Here is a 20,501-nt window from a genome sequence, read left to right as displayed (position 1 = left end):
ACGTGTAATTCGTGCACGCGCACGCACACACACACACACACACACCCCCAGCGAATCCACCTCAGCAGCCAGAAAAAGGCGCTCTTTCAAACTCAGTTGGTTTGAGAGAATTATTACTTCTCTTTGATACCAACATGAGCCCACATCGAAAACCAACACAGCCATTCAGCACTTTCCCCGTATTTTTAGATTAGGGTTCGCCTTAAGTGCTTAAACTGTCCAATCACGGAGACATTATCAAAGTCTATAGGGAAAGAGCAAAACTGAGTTTCTTATTTTTAACACCAAACAATATTGGATAACAATTAGCCCCGTGGTTGGACGCCATTAATCGCTTAGATGAATATTAAATCGGTGATGAAAAAAACCCCCAAAAAAACGTGTATTAAGGGAGGAAGATTAGAGAAGATTAGCTGCTGATACATAAAGTGGGACATATTCTTAGTTCCACTTCATTCAACGCGTTCATGCACAACAACAACAACAAAAAAAAAAGGTGAACGGGGGAGAAATGGCGCAAGACACACACGCACACACAGGCGCGCGTACACACACACACACACACACACACACACACACACACACACACACACACACACACACACACACACACACACACACACACACACACACACACACACACACACACACACACACACACACACACACACACCAGTGTTGTTAATAGGGCTATCTGATTGCCGGGAGATCCTCACAGGTGCAGGGTTACTCTGTCGAGTTGACCTCTCGGCGCGCCCGAGCCACACGGGCTCTGAGTTTTGCATACATAATTAACTAGTGCTAAATGTCATCCCTCACTTCAATAAGCAACACAGTGGGTTGGCTGCTTCGCTCCCTTTTTAACTCCTAATCCACAGCGAGCTACTGGCAGGGAGAATGGCCGGAGAAACAAAATAAAAACGGGAGCGTTTAAACTCGGCGGTAGCCAAGGGGGAGAGAATGTGAACCCCACCCCCCCCCATCTCACACGTACACACACACACACACACAGGAAATAAAAGAAAGTCCGGCGAAACGATAAAATACAAAAGTAAAAACAACACAAAATGAGCTGCTTTGCTTCCTGCTGTGGAGATTAATTTTTCTCTTGATTCTATTGCACATCTCTTCTTCTTACTCTTTTTATTTCCTCTCCCTTCGGTGAAGCGAGTCACCGAGGTGGAATGAGCCGGCAGCGCAGCCCCGCATGCCCCATTCTCCCCAAACTCCCCTCCAGTCGGCGCAGCAAGTGAGGAGGGGCAGCGTGGACAGATCGAAACGGGACCCGCACGGAAGACGCTGCACTTTTGGAGCCGTTTCCCCGGACCGAGGGCAACGTTGTAAGTTACGAAAAGTTTGGTACAGCAAATTCAATCTCCCGAGTGAAGGCGTGAATGTGTTTGCGTGCGTGTTTGCATGCGTGTGTGTGTGGCTTGTGTGTTTCCCTGCTCCTGGCTGTACTCTATTGTTCCACCATGATTTCGGTGCTATTATTTATCTATTTTTTTACTTTCTGAGAGACCCCCCCCCCCTCTAAATTAAAGCCGGCGATGTTTGATTAAGTGTGCCGGGGTATCTCAGGAGAGAGGCGCGTGCACGGCAGGCTCAGCCCCCTCATTCATTTGTAAACCTCCCCAACGCCGAATGCTTGAAACACAGGAAGTGGGAGTGCACTGTAAATTTGCACCTTGATTGGGGATCCGGATGATCAAATGCGAGACGCGGCGGAATGCGCGGGTACAAGGTGTCAGCAAAGCAGTGAGAGGCAGAGGAGGAGGAGTAGAGAAGGAATTAGCCTGTGATCTGAGCGCGGGAGCATCTCAAAATAAAGGCGGAAGCGCCATTGTAGTGCCTCACCTTGAATGTGTGGTACAGACGGAATAATACATGAAAAAAAATAAAAAATAACAACACACACAATACGATATCGTTGGGTTGAGATCAGCCAGGGAAGGAATCAAATGGGGAAGAAGGGAAGAAAGAAAGAAAGAAAGAAAGAAAGAAAGAAGAAAAAAAGGGGTTTGGTGGCACCGTGTTTGTTTTTCAGAATTAACACACTCCTAATTTGCTATTCTTGGATACTTTTTAATGACTAGCGAGGTAAACAGCTCCGCCGAACCAAAAGCCAATTATAACTTTATCAGCGCAACCTCTATGTGGGAGAGGAAGCAGCGAATCTCTGCAAAAGAAAAACCAAAAAACACCTTGATCTTCCTGGGGAAAAATACTTTTTAAAGAATATTCCGTTTCAATGTACTTGTCAACACACTGATTTTATTGGCAAACACAGAGCCCCTCAGAGAGTAGTATGGTGCCTAAATATATATACAGGATAAAAAAAAAAAAACAAACAAAAAAAAAAAACCCACTATAAACTACTTCCGGTGCTTAGGCAATAATTAAAAAATGCAACGCAGAAAATGTCATCCTAAAACAAAAAAATCAAGTGAATTCCCATAATTATATTTCACCAAAAAGATAGAATATAATGCTGGGATTTAAGATCAACAATAAATGTGAAGCGCAGAACAAAAAAAAAATATATATATACAAAAATTTAAAGACTTTGCTGCGATGGAAATGATCCGAATTTCTCCTAAATTATCTAAATTAAATGATTTAAATGATTACTTATCATCCCGAAAGCAAGTGAAAGAGACGTAAAAAAACCCAAAAAAAAACACACACAACAAAACAAACTGGAATATCGATTTATGTGAACAATTAAAAAACAAAACACACAGTCCAAACGTCCTGTCCTGTACGGAGAGGTATTCACAACAAAACCAATAACTGTCCGACCTTAAACCGCGTTGCATCTGAGGTTTCCAATTAAAAACGCTAAATGTCAAAAATATTTCTCCAGAGGCCGCTCCACTCTCCCCTCGACCCTTTTACCAATTATTCCCTTTACTAGGAGATCTTTCCTTTCGGGTGGGGACGAGCGGAACTGCTACTGGCATGGTAGCATTTCTAATAGTCAATAAATCGAGGATATTATGTGTGAAATGGCGGGAAGGGGCCGTTAAGGGGGCGGGTACGGGCGGTGCTGTCTGAGAGCGGAGCGTCTTAATTTGGGACAACTGTGAACTCTGAACCTGCTAAAAAGTGGGGCCGCTGGTCATCCCCACGCCATAATGGAGTCCACATGCACGACACACATCACAGCCCCCGATGCCGCAATTAGATCAATGTCTCATGGTTCACTTAAATCAATATCGGCGCACCCCCCCCCGACCCCCTAACCCACCGGCGTTTCACCGATTTTTTTACTTACTTGAAACACACACAAAAAAACAGCCACTGCCCTGCCCCCCCCCCAACATTTTGCTTGCAACGCTTAATATTTAGGCAAAGGAAAAGGACAGGCGACACCGGGCTTTTTAAAAGTGTGAATAATTGCCACCAGAGAAGCCTCGTGCTGGGGTTTGACGCCGGCGGATTTTGGAGAGAGAGAGAGAGAGAGAGACGAACAGAGGTTCGAAACAGCGGAGGGAAGCACGACGTGCGGCAGCCCAAGCCCCCGTGCAGAAATGCTCGGCATTAATTAAGATTTGCGGCCTCTGTTTGACAAACTGAGCAACGCTTCAAACATCTCCGCGCATGTAAACACAAACATCAAATGCCATGTGGCACGTCCTCATCACTAACGAGCAAACTAACAAGGGACCTGGAATTCAGCTCAATTAGTACCTGCTCGCTCCCTTATTAATCCGCTACCCCCGGTGAGGAGATAACAGGAGACGGAACAAAATAAGAAGAGGGAGCCAAACAACAATGGCAGCCACAACAATTTGCCACCGCTAAATCTATTAGCGGTGGCGACGTTTCCATTTCAGGTGGAGTAATCCGATGCGATGCGAGGGGTTTGTGCTGTCATTAGTTGGTGGGAAATGTTTGAGTGGAGGGTGGAGAGTGGGGGGGGGATCAAAGCAAAACGGCTCCGAGCCCGCCACTTAATTTATCCCACGGCAAAGACAAAGGGCTCCTCACGCTGCCTTTGTCGCTGCCGTTCTCAAAGGCCCGGGCTCCTTTCTTACGACACACTCGATTTGCAGCTTAATTACAGATCGGGAGCCTCTGGAGCATGTCGTCGCGAAGCAGTAGACAGACAGACAGACAGACAGACAGACAGACAGGCGGGACCGGTGGACAGACAGACAAGTAGTCTACCGAGGACCACAAAGACCGGACCGACGTCATTAAAGTCCGACAGGCAGGCGGTAAAGTGGACGGGCAGGCGGGGGAGCCACACGGGGAAACCGGAAGCACCCTAGGACAGGTAGTGAGGAGGCGGCTGTAGCTGGAAGTTAAGTAAACTAGAGCCGTTTAGGCGCAGACCGTGGCACGCGATACATGCCCGGTATTTTTAGGTGTTTTCATAGCGTACACGCTACGAGCGCGGCAATTTGGAAGCATAACGTCGGCGGGGGTTGGAGGCCGGCTGCGACTGGATTAACTACACACCGTTTCTTTTTACAGGACCTGAGAGAGAGTGGCGGGCGGTGGAATCTGAGTGCGCGGCGGCGTTGGTGGGGGCCGCAGGTCAGTGAGCGGCAGAGCATTAGCATACGCTGTGAAGAAGGCCGGCGCCGCGTGTCCGCGGCCCCTCAGCGGGGCCTCAACGCCTTGCTGAGGAGCTTTAATAAAAACCCCCCCGGAGGACGGCTAAACAAACAAGATTTCTGCTCCTACAAAAGACGAGGATGACAGGCATGCGTGTGCCCTACTGCGTGGGTGTAGATTGCAGATAAATGTATGTGTGTGTGTGTGTGTGTGTGTGCGTGTGTGTGTGTGTGTGTGACCCTGCCACCGTGGCGACGCTTCCTGTTGCACTGACCAGCGCCGGTGCTCCATTAATTAAAGAGACGACGCGCTGGCAGGTGGCTTCGCTGGCCGCACTGGTAATTGGCCCCCTTCTCTCCTCCATCTCTCTCTCTCTTCCCCCATTACAAACTTGCCCGTCTCTGCCTTTTCATTTATTTTTCTTCGCCCCCCGCCCCCCCCCTCCTCTTCCTCCTCCCTGTGCCTGGCTCTCTCTGTAACATGCCAATGGGCAGGGATAAATGTGAGACTTTGTGAAAATAATGATTAGAATGGATGGAGATGAAGGGGAAGGGAGTCGCACATTTTCCCACCAGCTTCTGATGGAAGGGGGAGCGTGGCTCGCCTTCCAGCGTCACGCAACGCGGCAGGAGTTTATTTATATATTTATTTGTTTATTTATTTATTTTTTGCTTTAGACGGCCGCAAGGAGCCTGGGCGCGAGGAGCCACCGCTGCAGTCATTAGCGATGTGGGGCGGGGACGCAGCTCCGGCTTGACAAGCCTGCCTGGCTGTGTTTACGTACACAATACACATCGCTCTGTGCGCTGTGTGCACACAAGTGGGCGTGCACGGGTGTGTGTTTATGTGTGTGTGTGTGTGTGTGTATTTGGGTCCATTCGCGGTGCAGTGAGTTAGCGAAAAGGCCGTGACAACGCGTGTGTGTTTGCGCCAGTTAGAAGAGATGTGAAGGAAGAAAAAAGGCTCACCGCACATTTGATGTGCCACAAGATATAAACACACAAGGAGCTTTGGTGTGTGTGAAGGTTTTGGTGGTGCTTGTGTGGGTGTGTGTGTGGGTTTTGGTAGCGCTTGTGTGTGTATGTGTGTTTGTGTGTGTGTGTGTGTGTGTTGAACTGACCACATCACCAGGCAGGTTCTGCAGGTCGTCGGAGGAGCTTTCCAATGTGTTGGTGTCCACGTTCAGGATGACCACGTCCTCCAACGAGCGACTGCGAACCCTCTGCACAGGAGCCGAGGCCACGGCGTCGGCCAGATGACAGGCGGAGAAAGAAAGGTAATAAACGTAAAGGTGTTTATAAAAAAAAAAAAGGCATGAAGATACGCAACAACGGGGTTATAGTGGTCACAGGATAACGATTAAAGAGAACAACCACTTTGGTCTCGACTTGCTCTTTTTTTTTTTTTTTTTTTTTAACTGTGACAGATTTACAAATGGATTTAATCCAAGGATTCCCATTGGAACTGGCTCAAACCCTTCATGAAATCAGACTAGAACGGAAGGATGAAGAGCGGGAGGCTCCACTGAGCCAACGTTTTACCGATGCCGTTCAATCTAGATAAGTCGCATTAAATATTGAAGTTTGGGTTGGGAGAGGAAAAAATGTAAATAAGCAGCTGTCACATTTAACACCTTGACGATAAGCAATGACGGACTGCAATGAGGGGGGGTGGACATTTACAAAAAAACAAACAACAAAAAAAAACTAACAAATGTAAAACATCCATTGCCCGCAAATATTTCCTCCCATAGTGTGGTGCATCCTAATGGCGACGAATTCAACAATTATTTCGGCGTGGCGCAGTCAGGCAGGTGTGTGTGTGTGTGTGTGTGTGTGTGTGTGTGTGAGACAGAGAGTAGGGGGGTTGTGAGGGGGGCGGGGGGGGCAACGGAGTGTGTGAATTTCTAGTTTGTCACTTTTGTGACAGGCTGTGCTGCGGAGGCTCACATGCTGATCTGGACTAATTATGTAGTGGAGGAAAGGGGGACTTTCATGGATGCAGACTGTGATAAACACTGCCACTGTCGCTACTGTCAGGAAAATATCACGTGCACACACACACACACACACACACACACACACACACACACACACACACACACACACACACACACACACACACACACACACACACACACACACACACACACACAAAATAAAATAAATAAAAGACAGACAAGCATGTGTGGACACACGTTTAAAACTTGCATGTACAGAGAAACACATTAATAGCAGCACATATGCATGAGTGCAAATGAGACACACACACACACACATAAGCCGCAACTGTTTGCAGATCCCCCCCCCCCCCCCCCCCCCCCTCTCAGGGAGAATAAAGAGGTGAAACAATCGGCGAACAGCTTATTTAAAGTTTTTGGAAACAGTGTTGGTGAAGTGTCAAAAAAAAAAATTACATTATTAAAATTCTCACATTGTTCCCCTTAATACATTTAAGGGGAGAATTTATCGTGCGAGAATAACCCCTTGGTGTAAAAGAAGAGAGATTAAACCACTCCACTCCTACATACAGTCAGGTCAGCTTCTTTAAAAGAAAGGGCCTGGTTGAAGTACAGCAATGATAAAGTTCATGTTCTGGCATTAACGTGGTGAAGTGTATTTAAAAGTTGATTTTCTGGGACAAACTTGAACTTTCACACATATAAATACAGGATAATTACACGCAGACACAGAAAATGGAGCAGGAGGGCGTACCTCTAGCAGACTCAGGTGAACTCCGACCAGGTACGGCATGGGGGCGCTGTGGAGAGAAGAACGTCGAGCCGTTACCACGGTTACTAATCAAGGCTTAACTTGACTAAACGCTCAACTTTCATACTCCAGAGGAGAAAAAAAAAAAAGAAGAGCGACAGGAAGAGACTTTGAGCGAAAAATAGCTTTTATCACGCAACACGTGATCGTGTCATGTCATGTCAGTTCCGTTCATGCAGAAGGTGTGTGTTGATCTTTCTTTCCTCTGATTTTGAGGCGTTTTTACATTCATGTGAACGGTACATGCTAGGGAATTGGGGAAGTCTGTGTTGGAAAAACAGCCGCCGAAGTGGAATTGAATCCATATGTTATTCTCTTTTAGACAATCGTGTTATGTTAATGGCCGAGGCCTCTGGCTCTGGTGGTTTCCCGGAGAACCCGGGCGGCTTTGGGTTAGGACGATTAAATTAACTAGTGGAATAAGCAGGACAGATCCCCCCTGCCCCTCCCTGCAATCTTATATTTATGGACAAGGACGATCTGTCCTGGTTGTGGTCCTGGATGTGGTATTTTGTCTTTTTTTATTTTTTTTTATTGTTTGAATGACCAATTCTAACTTCACGGTTTCCAGTGGTCGAAAAATTCTAGAGGTATTCATACAAAACGATTGTGCGTTTTTAATACTTTAATAATGATATATGGATAAAATATTGTATTAACATGTATTATTGTTCTAATCTGAGAATAATACACAGAGAGCCACAAGGAAAACTAGTGTGAGAGTTTTGACTAAGCAACTGAATTCAATTTAACGTCTTTATTTAAGACTAAACGTGGTTTGAATCTAAAAAATCGATCTGGTTTTTATAAGACGACATTTCCCCCCCCCATCAAGCCTTTATTTTCTGCCATTTGTCTGATAATGAAGGACTTTGTAACACTGTGCTTTAAATAAAGCTTTGCTTGCTTGGAAAAAATCGATCTATCTATCTATCTAACCAAGTCGAAGATAGTAGTTAGCTGCAGAGAATTAATGTCTTCATATATAAGCAGTGATCCTTAATGAGGTTTTGATTTCAACAGAAAAAAAAAAAACCTATAGCGGCCTGTTGTTCCACTTTCAGAGCTCCTACATTATCTGTCATCGACACACTCAGCAGCATCGACACTCAGAGGGGAACACACACACACGCACAGAGCCCCTAAATTTAATTCAGCGATGTGATTGAATAAGATAACAGTGAGTCTTGGCAGTGTGCTGTAAATCACATTGCATTGTCAGTGATGAGGAGCGTGTTGTGGCCGATGCCTCCTGTATGGTGAGGCAGCGAAATAGCCACCAATGCATTCAATACCAACCCTCTATTTTTTTTTGCCCCTCCTTCTTCTTTATCGTTTTTTTTTTTTTTTTTTTTTTTTTTACAGATGCCGACGCCCCAGTTCTGTGTGTTTTCTCCCTCCCCTGGCGTACGCTCAGATCTGAAGTTGAGCTAAACGTGCGCGGACTGGTAGGACCGCCAACACTACTGTTCGCCCTTTTGGTTTCAATCAAGTCCTTTCAGATTTGTTGGATCGGCCTCAGATGGGTGGTAATGAACCCCCGAGAGGGGCCGAGACAGGGAGAGCCTCGGAGCCGAAGCGCCCGGATAAAATATGGAGGGCGCTGATCTGGACCGTTCATTACGCTGAGAGGCCACACAGGAGAGGAAGGTGTGGTGTGAGTGGAATCGTGAGACCAGGAGGAGGAATGGATGGTGTGAACGTGGATGTGTGTGTGCGCACGTATCTGTGATTTAAAGCTAATGTTTTAGCACCACAGCACAGTTCTTAGGTACATTGCAGAGTGTGTGTGTGTGTGTGGGGGGGGGGGGGGGGGGGGGGGGTTATAAATGGAGAGAGAGGGGGCAGGAAGGAAAAAGATAGAGGGAGTATTTGTGCTATGCTTGCTGTCTTCATCTAAGTCGGTGATATTGTGCGTGTGTGTGTGTGTGTGTGTGTGTGTGTGTGTGTGTGTGTGTGTGTGTGTGTGTGTGTGTTGCAGCCTCACCAACAGTAATCGAGGAGATGCGGGGGCAGCACCGGGATGAAGATGTGCTGCCAGTACATGGGGAAGAGCATGGCGGCCGCGCCATGGACACACGCGGTTAACTGCACAGAGAGAAACCAGAGAAACCATCTCAACACACACACACACACACACACACACACACACACACCCCTCGGTGGTACCTGAGACACCAGGAGGTTTTGGTTTAAAGAAAAATGTACTTTGTATGACTATGCTTTAGCACACTTTCTTGCAACACATTTAAAAAGGATAAAAACAAAATCTGAAAATTTCCTTCCAACTTTTTTCTTCCAACACCCCTCTACAAAGAACGGCACTTATCCAGGTTACTTCTCTGTCAAGTTGTAAAGATGAGATGTGCCTCCTGCCAAAGCCGTTCGAGAAAAAATAAATAAATAAAAAAAACATTTTAAAAATACATAAATGTTAAAAAAAAAGTAAAAGAATTTTTTTTTTTAATAAAATAAAATAAAAAGCATGAATCAAAAGCTCCAGAAGAAGCCCAAAACAGCCTCTGCACCCGCCGCCGCTCCTCACTGACGCGCTGCGGTGTTGTGCCGATATTTTATTTTATTGAGGTTATAATTGCCAAAGACGTAGGGAGCCTTTAATCTTGCTCTCAAACAAAGAAATAAAAGAGTTGCGGGATAGATATTCGGCACTGACTGGCAGGTCTCGCAGGGCTGTTGTGCTCCTGCTGGCGGTGGAGGGAGCAGACCGAGAGCCGGAGATCAAGCGGCTGACAGGAAGATGTCTTTAACCCCGTGACGGAGGAGAGATAGAGTAATATGGATGGAAGGAGTGATGAGAGGGTGAGAGGAGTACAGGAACGCATAGGGAAAGAGAGAGAGGACGGTGGTGGTTTGCGCACACACACACACGCGCACACACACACACACACACACACACACACACACACACACACACACACACACACACACACACACACACACACACACACACACACACACACACACACACAGATTATGAATCTGCCTATTCTTATACTAATAACCTTAATTTAATTTAATATGGCAATGAAGAAATCAAGTACGAGGCAGTTGACAGTGTCAGGTCATGTCACTAAAAAACCCTGAAAATGTACGGAGGAACCTCTGGCACATTATCATAAAGAAGAAAAAGGTCGTCGCCCCCCCCCGAAAGGAGCTTGACACAAAAAAATGATTTTTCAAAAGGAGCTTGACACACGTTTAATACAAAATGAAAGTCATTGTCGTCGTCCCCCCATTGTATTAAACCCTGTAAACCGCCCCCCTCCGCCCAACTTCAAGACATCCCATCTCATGAAAACCAAGTTATATGACCTGCATACACACGCACGCACGCACACACGGCGGGAGAAAGCAAGGCGTTAGCTCATCCTCCAGATTAAAATAACATGATTAAATATGGAAAGAGAACAGAGGTCTAAGGGGCTCCGGTGGGACTTCATTAGGGCAAATTGCCAAAGAATGAAACATGAGTTAGCCAAGAGAGACTGTAGGCCGGGCCAATACCGCCGGGACCCCAGAGGAGCGCCGCTGTTGCACCGCCACAGCTTCACAGTCAATGTGTGAAGCGGGCACACACACACACACACACACACACACACACACACACACACACACACACACACACACACACACACACACACACACACACACACACACACACACACACACACACACACACACACACACACAAAAGACCCCGTGCTTACTGACACACACACAATGTCACAATTGACCAGCCAAAAGCAAAGCGAGGAGGAAGCTTTGCGGCTGAACACCGCCGCTGCCAGAAAGAGAAGGAAAAAGAGGAAGGGGGTTGGGTGTTGAACGGGTTCACAACAAAGTGTTTGTATGTCTGTGCAGGTCCGTTGGTTTTTGTGTTCGTGGGTGTGTTTATTTTAACCATGTTCCTTTTGCACATTACACTGAAAAGAAGAAAGCTATCGACCCTTTTTTCCGACAGTATTGCTCCCGATCCCTCGCATCCGCGGTCCCACAATAGTTAAGACTTAATCAACATTGAATATGTGTCTTGCTCTGTGTATCTGCATATGCTTATTTCAGACGCCGAGCTCCTGTCAGGATTAATTCTTCGGCAAACAGTTAGGTTTGATTTTTTTTTTTTTTTTTTACCCCCCACCACCCATCCTACCCCCATTCTGAAATAAATCAATGCTATGAATATTAATGCGTGAAAGTGTCACACTTGGTGGAAGGCTCGTATGGAATCGCCGGTGCCCTACTCTCTTTCCAAAGTGGCGCCGGTGAGGGGTCATTAAAAAGTGATGAAGGCAGCAGTTTGAAGCTGTGGATATACACACACACAGCCATATAGTCGCTCATTTACACACATGCACAGGCATTAAACCCACAGGTACACACAAATGTGCATGCGACCATCGGACACGTGCGCAGGCAGGCGCAGGCGCAGGCACACACACACACACACACACACACACACACACACACACACACACACACACACACACACACACACAGATGGAGGGAAAACAGCGCACACATATCCAGCGCGGAGCCAAAAGGCTCACGGTGTGTCCCTCCTCTGGGAGGGGGCGAGAAGCCCCAGCCGTTTGCTGGTACCAGGAGGTAATGGCACAGAACACCTCGCTAACCAACTCCAATTATCTCCAGCAGGCCTCAAGGTGAAGCCCAGACCGCCGTGATTTACTCTCAGGGTTGGATGGCGGAAGAACGGCAAGCGCTCCTCTCCGCGATTGCTTTCTTCTAAAAATAAATTAATTTATAAAATTAAATAAATAAATAACAAAGGCCCGGGCGGTCCGGCTTGATGGAGTGAGACGGGAGAGGAGGTGGTGGGGGGGTTAACTGAAACTAAGATAATCATTTAGAAAACAAACTGGATTCTTTTATCCCAAACGCGGTGGAGGCCAGCACAGCATGAGAAGATAAGGTAACTTTTAAGGAGGTTGCTCGGGAGGAAGAGCACACATATTTCTCCCACCCCAAAAACCTTGTCCTTGGTTCAGGATTTAGAACGGATGAAGCAAACTTTGAAAAGAAAAAAAAAAGAAAAAAAAAATGTGATCACCCCCAGATCACCCCCCCCACACACACACACACACACACACACACACACACACACACACACACACACACACACACACACACACACACACACACACACACACACACACACACACACACACACACCAGCACACTGCCATCAATACAATTTTCCAGTTTTCTGAATGGGGGGGGGGGCGGTGGTGGGTGTGTGTGTGTGTGTGTGTGTGTGTGTGTGTGTGTGTGTGTGTGTGTGTGTGTGTGTGCACCCGTCGGGGGGGCAAGAGAGGGCAAGCCTGATAAAATATTTGCCAGGCTGATAAATAATAGATGAGTAGAGCCAAATGGCTTACACGCTCCACAAAAGACCTGGGTGCTTAATATTCCATTCAATGGAGAATCACAGATACAGTCCCCAAGAACAAATACAGGATTAGGTCTGCTTTTAGGTGCAGAGCCCAGTCCTCTGGGACAGAGGCTCTGCCCAGTAATGAGGGGCTGCCTGCCTGCCTGCCGCTTGTGTGTGCGCGCGCGCGTGTGTGCGTGTGTGAGCGTGTGTGAGTGTGTGTGTGTGTGTGTGTGTGTGTGTGTGTGTGTGTGTGTGTGTGTGTGTGTGTGTGTGTGTGAGATGCCCCTTCCTCTGAGAGAGGCGGACCGATTATACAGCGACAGCCTGCATCAAAAAGCAGCCAAGGTCTTTGGTTCTGCCCGGAGAGCTTTCCCCAACACTCTGTCGCCACACACAGAAAGTGGCCGCGCCAACACTGGTTTTTCCGGATCCCTTCTGCGCGACCAAAGGTCAGCAAGAGGGAGACGCCGAGAGAGAGTGGGGGGGGGGCAAAGAGTCCAGGCAGGGAGAGGGCCAGATAGGGAAAAGTAGGAGGGAGAAGGAACGCATGAAAGAGACGGTGTGAAAAAGGAGAGGATGGAGAAAGCGCGACACAAAAAGGGGTTAGAAGCCCCGTTCTGAGCGCTGACGCGGGAGGAGCATCTGTGGTCGGGAAACCACTCCGCCTTTAGCCGTGGGCACGCCGTCCATTTTAAATACTGTAGGATTTAGTGACAGGGGAGACTAATCCACACAATCTAAACTGCGGAAAGTCAACACAGCTCAAGTCGTTGCAGGAGCTGCTTGAGTTCGGCAAAATAAGTCACGTCTCCGAGTGTCTGTGGTGAAATAAAGGAATATTTCTCAACGGAGCAGTCACTCCGATGTCACCAGATGCCCTCTCCTCCAGGGGGCGTTGTATTGAAGCTCTATTTCAGAGCTCCCCCATTGACTTGGACGGCTTCTGGCGGAGCCTCTGACCGAGCGCACTTCAACACGAGCCATACGCCGGAGTTTTGTTTTGTCCCGTCTCCTCTCGCAGCCGTCGTTGGGATTCTGAGCGCAACGTTCCTCTTTCCACAGGAAGCCAGATACAGCTGAGGGAAGAGAGATGCAGATCGACAGGCCCAACACGACGGGGGGACGACCGCACGGGACTCCCACACGCCACTTTTACGGGTCCCCCGTCTCTACCGGCGTGTGAAAACACAGAGCTGCACAGGATCAAGTTCCAGGAAGAGACGGTGATGTACATGCGGGCGGAGTGAGTTCACAGTTCCTCTTTGTGGGAGAAGCGATGAAGACAGAAACACCCGTCCTCATCACAAACTCCGCTACACCCTTCGTTCCTCACCCGTCTCAATTTCCATCTCATTTCCTTCACGACAACAAATTAAGTTGTTTTCCTTCACTCCTCCTTCGGGCCTTCTGTCCATCGCTTCGACTTCCTCTTCCCTACCTGCTTTATTTTCCAATATACATTTTTTTAGTTTTCCTCTGCTCAAACCCCGTCCTCTCCCGTGGCCCTGCGCCGAGGAAGTCACCAATTAAAGGCACTCCGCTTTCTCCTGTCTGTCGACAAACATCGGTGTCAGGCCCCGACGCCACGCAGGTGTGCCACTAACAAGTAGGTAGCACGGTGAGAGAGAGAAAGAGGGCGCGCAGGACAGCGCAGACACAGCCAACGCTGCCGGGCCGCCCACACACACACACACACACACACACACACACACACACACACACCACACACACACACACACACACACACACACACACACACACACACACACACACACCACACACACACACACACACACACACACACACACACACACACACCCTCTCTCTCTGGCTCACAAAAGACATAAGGCACGGGCACCTGCAAATGTCGGAAAAATACACACACGCACGTACACACAAACAAACAGATGCATACAAAAAAAAGAGAGAATGTCACACACACCAAGTCTGTGAATGCAACGGGGTTGTACACAAACACAATCACAATGGTAAGTCAGGACACATGGCATGGCATGAGACATGTCTATTGAACCTAACAAGGGTGAGGGAGGGAGGGAGGGGGAGAGACGCTCCAACAACAAAGAGAGACATTAGACCCAGTAAGTCTGCGAGACGGAGAGGTAGCCAAAAAAAAGTGGGATTTGTGAGAAACAAAGTCAGCCCGAGTGGAAGACAAATTGAGAGGGAAGAGAGAGAGAGATAGAGAGAGGAAAAGAGAATGTGTCAGACAAGATGGAGAAAATGAGCCAGAAAAAAAAGGAGGAGAGCAGCCTGAGAAAGAGAGGGTGAGAAAGGACAGAGGGAAGGCAGGAAGTGAGAGAGAGAGAGAGAGAGAGAGAGATGAGAGAGAGAGAGAGAGAGAGAGAGAGAGAGAGAGAGAGAGAGGAGAGAGAGAGAGAGAGAGAGAGAGAGAGAGAGAGAGATGAGAGAGAGAGAGAGAGAGAGAGAGACAGCTGGCACTCTGGGGCAGGGAGGATGGATGGCTCCTTGTTAGCATAGGCCTGACAGGCTGATGAGATGGCTGCTGTCAGTGGAGGCCCCAACGCTGGCTCCATGAGCTCGGGCTGTGGGGCCAGGGCCGAGGCCGGGGCCCTGCGGCCGGTAGGGAGTGTGGGGATGGGAGGACTGGGGGGGGCTCAGCAGATGAAAGATGCAAGGTCTCCCAGCTGACTAGTTAGAGGAAGGCGCGATGAAGCCCCATTATACGGCCCTATGACAAGGCTGCACGCTCGGCTGGCTCCCGCCCCTGCGCCACCCGGCGTTCACCCCCCCCCCCCCCCCCTTCTCCGAATAGCGGTACCGTTCACCTCCGGTCACGAAACAGCAATAAGTCAACTGATGCATTGTTGTAAGATCATGATTTATTCCTTTGCTGTTGGCTGCTTGTGAGACGCGCGGGCCTTGTACCGGCAGACTGACACAGTAGGCTCACTGGGGGCTTGAACACAGGCAGCCGCGCCTAGAGCGGGCAGAGAGTGCGTGCGTGTGTGTGTGCGCGCGCATGTCTTTTCCTTCTCTCGCTTTGGTTTCTCCGCTTTGTTTCTCTATGCCAGGTTAAGAGGCTGGACAGCAGAGGTGGTAAGAAAAAGATACACACAAAAAACCCAAAGCAAAGATCAGTTCCATGTTACTAGGCTAGTCAACATCCACTCCTGTTACCGTTAAACCTCCGATGTCTGACGAACAGGTGACAAACATCCCCCGTCGACTGCGGCGGCTACTGAAACTTGCCATAAAACAAAGGACTTTGACAAGACTCTGAATAGCATTGATTGTATACTTAACGTCCTTTAAGCCGGTGGTGGCATTATGACGAATACTATTTACTTTCCAAAACGTTTGCGGCCCTTTTCCGCTTGAAGTGGGAGGTCAACCCATCCCATAATAAAAAAATAAATAAGGCATCAAAAGAACGGTAATAATACCAGGCCTGCCAGCGGTCCCTACGGACATGTGAAAATGCCTTTGTACTGCAGTATCTGACACATATAGCTGGAAAACCAAAACACCTCTCCCAGAGGAAGACGGATGGATATATTGAATGAGTGGATGAAGGATTGCGGAGGATAAAAGGCTTACAGAGGTGGAGGCCCGATGCAGAAGGCTCTTAAAATATCCTGTCGGCATATATTCGTTAAATAAGCCGCTGGAAGATTTGTCTCCTCCCGTCGCAGCAAACCGTAAATCACAGACAAAAATCACCTCTATCCCTCGTTTCCCCACTTGGAAATGGAACAAAATACCCTCTTTCAATCGCAGGTAATCTCCCCCCCGGTGTCGTAGTAGCCTAGCAGACCTTGAACTCTGATCCAGCAGCACCGCCATCCAACCATCACCCTTCATCCACCACCACCACCAACTCTGCAAACTCCCCAAACGAGGTGGAAACGAGTTTCAGATGACGTCACTCCACCCCACCCCCTTTCACCAACTGTCATAAACATTTGGCTCTGCTCCGTCAGCTATGGAGATAAGGGGATGGGAAGTGGTGGGGGGGGGTAGATAGATGGATAGAGGAAAGAGAGAGAGAGAGACTTCCTCCCCCATGAAGACGGACAGAACTCGCTGTCAGTGTGAGAGAGTAAGAAGTGTAATAACTGATAATTTAGGGCTCTTGGCCATTAAAGTGTAGCGGCTTTGAGATGAACAGTCAAGCATAATCCTGCTTTAGTGCCGGCCTTGCAGCCTGTCAGAGCCCGGCGATAGCGAGGCTGTCTGACTGCAGGGAGAGAGGACTTGGTCGGGCGATAAATCACTGCAGCTCTCTCTCTCTCTCTCTCTCTCTCTGTGTCACATAGATGTTCCCATATTAATATTTAGAGTTTGATATCCTCGTGGAATATTGATGAAGAGTGCCATGTTCATTCAGACGAACGGTCCCGACGTTTCCCAAATTCGGGGGAAAAAAAAAAAAACAGCGTTCAGACGTTTCACTTTTCTCGAGCGCCCTAATTGGAGATGAACCAAAAACCAGCATCCTTAACCTCAGTACGTTCGCACGTCAGAAATTAAAAACGCTGCGGCGCAACTTTCAGACGCGCCGATAAGAGAGGCCGCGGAGAGTCGCCGGTAATCCGGCGCGACGCGTGAGGAAGGCGTCATCGTCCAAGAAATCACAATGGAGGCACTGAGTCATGGGTGGAAAAGGAATGTCCTTCCAAAACATGGAAACAGAGCGGCGTTGGCTTGTTAAAGCAAACCGCACGTAGAGAAGTTATACGTTCTGAAATTGGGCTGATTGGACCGCTGACGCAGTCCAGAGGGAGGGAGTGACTGTTCAGGGATTTAGACTCACAGTGCTAAGCTTGCTTGAGGTAATAATGATGCGTCGCTCGTGCAGCATGCTGGTGTAGAGCTGGATCATGTTGGTGACTTCCACGGCCACAAAGTACTCCGTCAGGTTCCTCTGCGGAAAAAACAACAACACCGGGGCAGAAAAGATGTGTAGGTTGATAACACGTCAATGCCAGCCAACAAAAACTGCAGTGGCATGTTAGAAAGGTGATATCTTGTCTATTGTAACAAGTTAGTGAAGTCAGAGTGAATATGGTGCAGGATGGGAACTAACAACGATCACATTGAAAATAATAATAATAAATATATTTGCAGGCAGGAATAAACGGGGTCCAGTTTATTCATTATAGGTATGTATTACAGTTTTCTGGGTTCTGTGAAACGCAGCACAAGTTACAAAGGTTCCAAACACTGTGGTCTGGACCAATCAACGTGCACTTACGTCACAGCATGTTGCTCTCCAAGCGTTCAGTTTAAATATCCCTGAAGAACGGTGTTTTAAGAATTTACGACCGTTCCCGGACAAATCCAGTGCAGACACAAAGGGAAAGGTTGGTTCCTCCAATGATTCTTAGACCTTCCTGCGGTACGTAAACGTCTTCTTTGAACGATGATAGTTTACAGGGTTTTGTGAAATGCAGCAGGAGTTACAGTTTTCCAAGTTTCCTTTAAACGCAGCCCCAACTCAAGCGGTCTGTCTAGATCTTGTATTTGCAAGTGGCTGGAGGGGAATGGGTTCTGAAAGTCGAAACTTGGACTCATATAACATCGGATGATGATGTCACAAAAGTGGCCCGCTCCTGAAACGAATGAAATTATGACACTTTTTCACTAATTTCTGCTCCAAATGTAGAAAGATTCTGATCAAACTGACTCAAACGTCCCGGTTCTAACGAAACCTACGCCATATCTGTGCATACCGCTGTTGTCGTGTTTCAGATACTTTGAGCCTGAAAACACAACAATTTAAAAATGAAGAAAACGCCAAGCCATAACAATATTGTGCTTGTTTTTACACAAGTTAATATATGGTCTGAGACCCAAAAGTATGCACAAAAGCACTGAAAAAGGGAGTTTTGCATGATAGGTCCCCTTGAATAAAATTAAATATTAAACTCAATTTCAGTTTTGGGTCTTGAACAACTCCAAGCGATTTTCAAACTTATGTCGTCCATTTGTCGTTCATTTGTATTAACTTCATACTCCTTAATGATATGGGTAGAAATGTCCAGGGATATAATATAAGAATACTGAATACCTTTGATTCCATTTCACTACATTTATCTCTTTTAGGCTGATTTATTGCCCTTGGCGGCGGAGGGGGACCAACAAACTTGTGTTTTGTGGTCAAGAGAACAGTCCGCACGTCCCTCCGTGTCTCCCCCACAACCAGACTTACACTCTCAGGGATCGTTGGCAGCCCGTTGATATCGGGAGCGATGAAGTAGGAGTGCTGTGGAAACGGGAAGAGAGAAGGTCACAAATGAAAACACGCGCACACACACACACACACACACACACACATACACACAGACACACACACGAGAATGAGGGGAGCGGGCGCTGGGGGGGGGGGGGGGGGGGCCTTCACTTTGTTCTATGATTTATGGCTCATCTTCTCCTCTGTCTATATGAATAGCTGAGTCTGGTGTCTGAACTGTGGGGATGCTTTTATCAGACCAGCAGTACAGAGAGCAGCTCCCCGCAGACGCAGACCAGGGGTGATGTCTCCGGTGGGAAACACTTTATTTAAGCTTTAAAAAGAGAAAACCCGCGCTGCGCGATACGGCGAGAGGCGAACGCAGAGCTCCACGTCCATGCAGACATATGGACGGAGAGACGGAGAGAGAGACACACACACACACACACACACACACACACACACACACACACACACACACACACACACACACACACACACACACACACACACACACACACACACACACACACACACACACACACACACACACACTGTTTAGGAGGATCAGAGGGCTGCCTGTCCCACTTTGGGAGAGCAGGGCAGGTTCAGATCAAAGGGGGGGGGGGGCAGTGAGAGAGGCGCGGCATGGAGACAGGTAGACATTCCGCCGAGTCAAATCTCTCTCTCCATCTGCACTTCCTCTCCTGTGCCCTCGGTACACCTGTGCTTTGGTGGGCCGCGGCTCAACCATCTGTTGCACCTCACAGAGTTCTCTCGTATCGCCGAGGGGCAGCACTAAGAGCGCAATACAAGAAAAAACACATCATCACAATTCATTTTTCGAGGTGACTGACTCTGACTAAGGGACTCTGATTGGACTCCTTCAGCTGCAGTTAAAACGTGGTGGAAATGATGGAGAGGCTGCTTTAAAGGATGTCGGTTACGATACAGTGAAAATACACAGGAACTGCTCTAAACTTATTTACACACACACACACACACACACACACACAACATTTTTAAGTACCCTATAAGGACTTGCAGAAACCCCAAACCACCACGAATGAATCCAGGATGCATGATAAAGGTGAATGATAATCATACGTAGAACATAACATGTCGGACGGAGCAGCAGTGTAAACCAAGTCACACGTTAATGAACAGTTCAACTGTTGCGAAGCAGGGCTAAACTCTGAGGCCAAAAGGACGACGCCTGGTTCAGACGGCATCTCGACGGCGCTCCTCGGCGTCACTCACTCTTTGTCTCTTCTGTCTTTCTTCATCTCTCTCTCCCCGTTTCTTCCCCACGCGCTGAATTATGTTTCACTGAAGTTCTACAAATAAAAGGCTGTGTGATTATCACACACGAGGTGTGTACCACTTCCCAACCCAACACGTCCCAGGCCTTTGCCCTGCTGTTTGCTGGTGGAGCTCGGGTTCTTCTCTCTGTGTGTTTTTTTTTTTGTTTTGCTGGGGTTTTTTTCTTCCACAAAGAAGTGTTTATATAAAAACATGGAATGCGGGTTAACTGGAA

The 20,501-nt window shown here is 47.9% G+C and overlaps 1 protein-coding gene across 1 annotated transcript in view; it reads right to left on the bottom strand.

The window, feature by feature from the left end:
- dennd1b (DENN/MADD domain containing 1B) overlaps window positions 1-20,501 on the bottom strand; it is a gene marked incomplete at its 3' end in the record, with an annotated part of 109,854 nt that overhangs the window by 31,015 nt on the left and 58,338 nt on the right. The window contains 5 exon segments of the mRNA XM_079997989.1: window positions 5,687-5,788; window positions 7,281-7,326; window positions 9,325-9,425; window positions 17,546-17,656; window positions 18,944-18,997. Coding sequence (XP_079854115.1) covers window positions 5,687-5,788; window positions 7,281-7,326; window positions 9,325-9,425; window positions 17,546-17,656; window positions 18,944-18,997 — 414 coding nt within the window.

Source organism: Zeus faber (assembly GCF_960531495.2).
Source record: "Zeus faber genome assembly, chromosome: 1".
In the NCBI taxonomy this organism is placed as follows: Eukaryota; Metazoa; Chordata; class Actinopteri; order Zeiformes; family Zeidae; genus Zeus; species Zeus faber.
The sequence above is the reverse complement of the archived record's forward strand: the minus strand, read 5'-3'. Positions and strand labels throughout refer to the sequence as shown.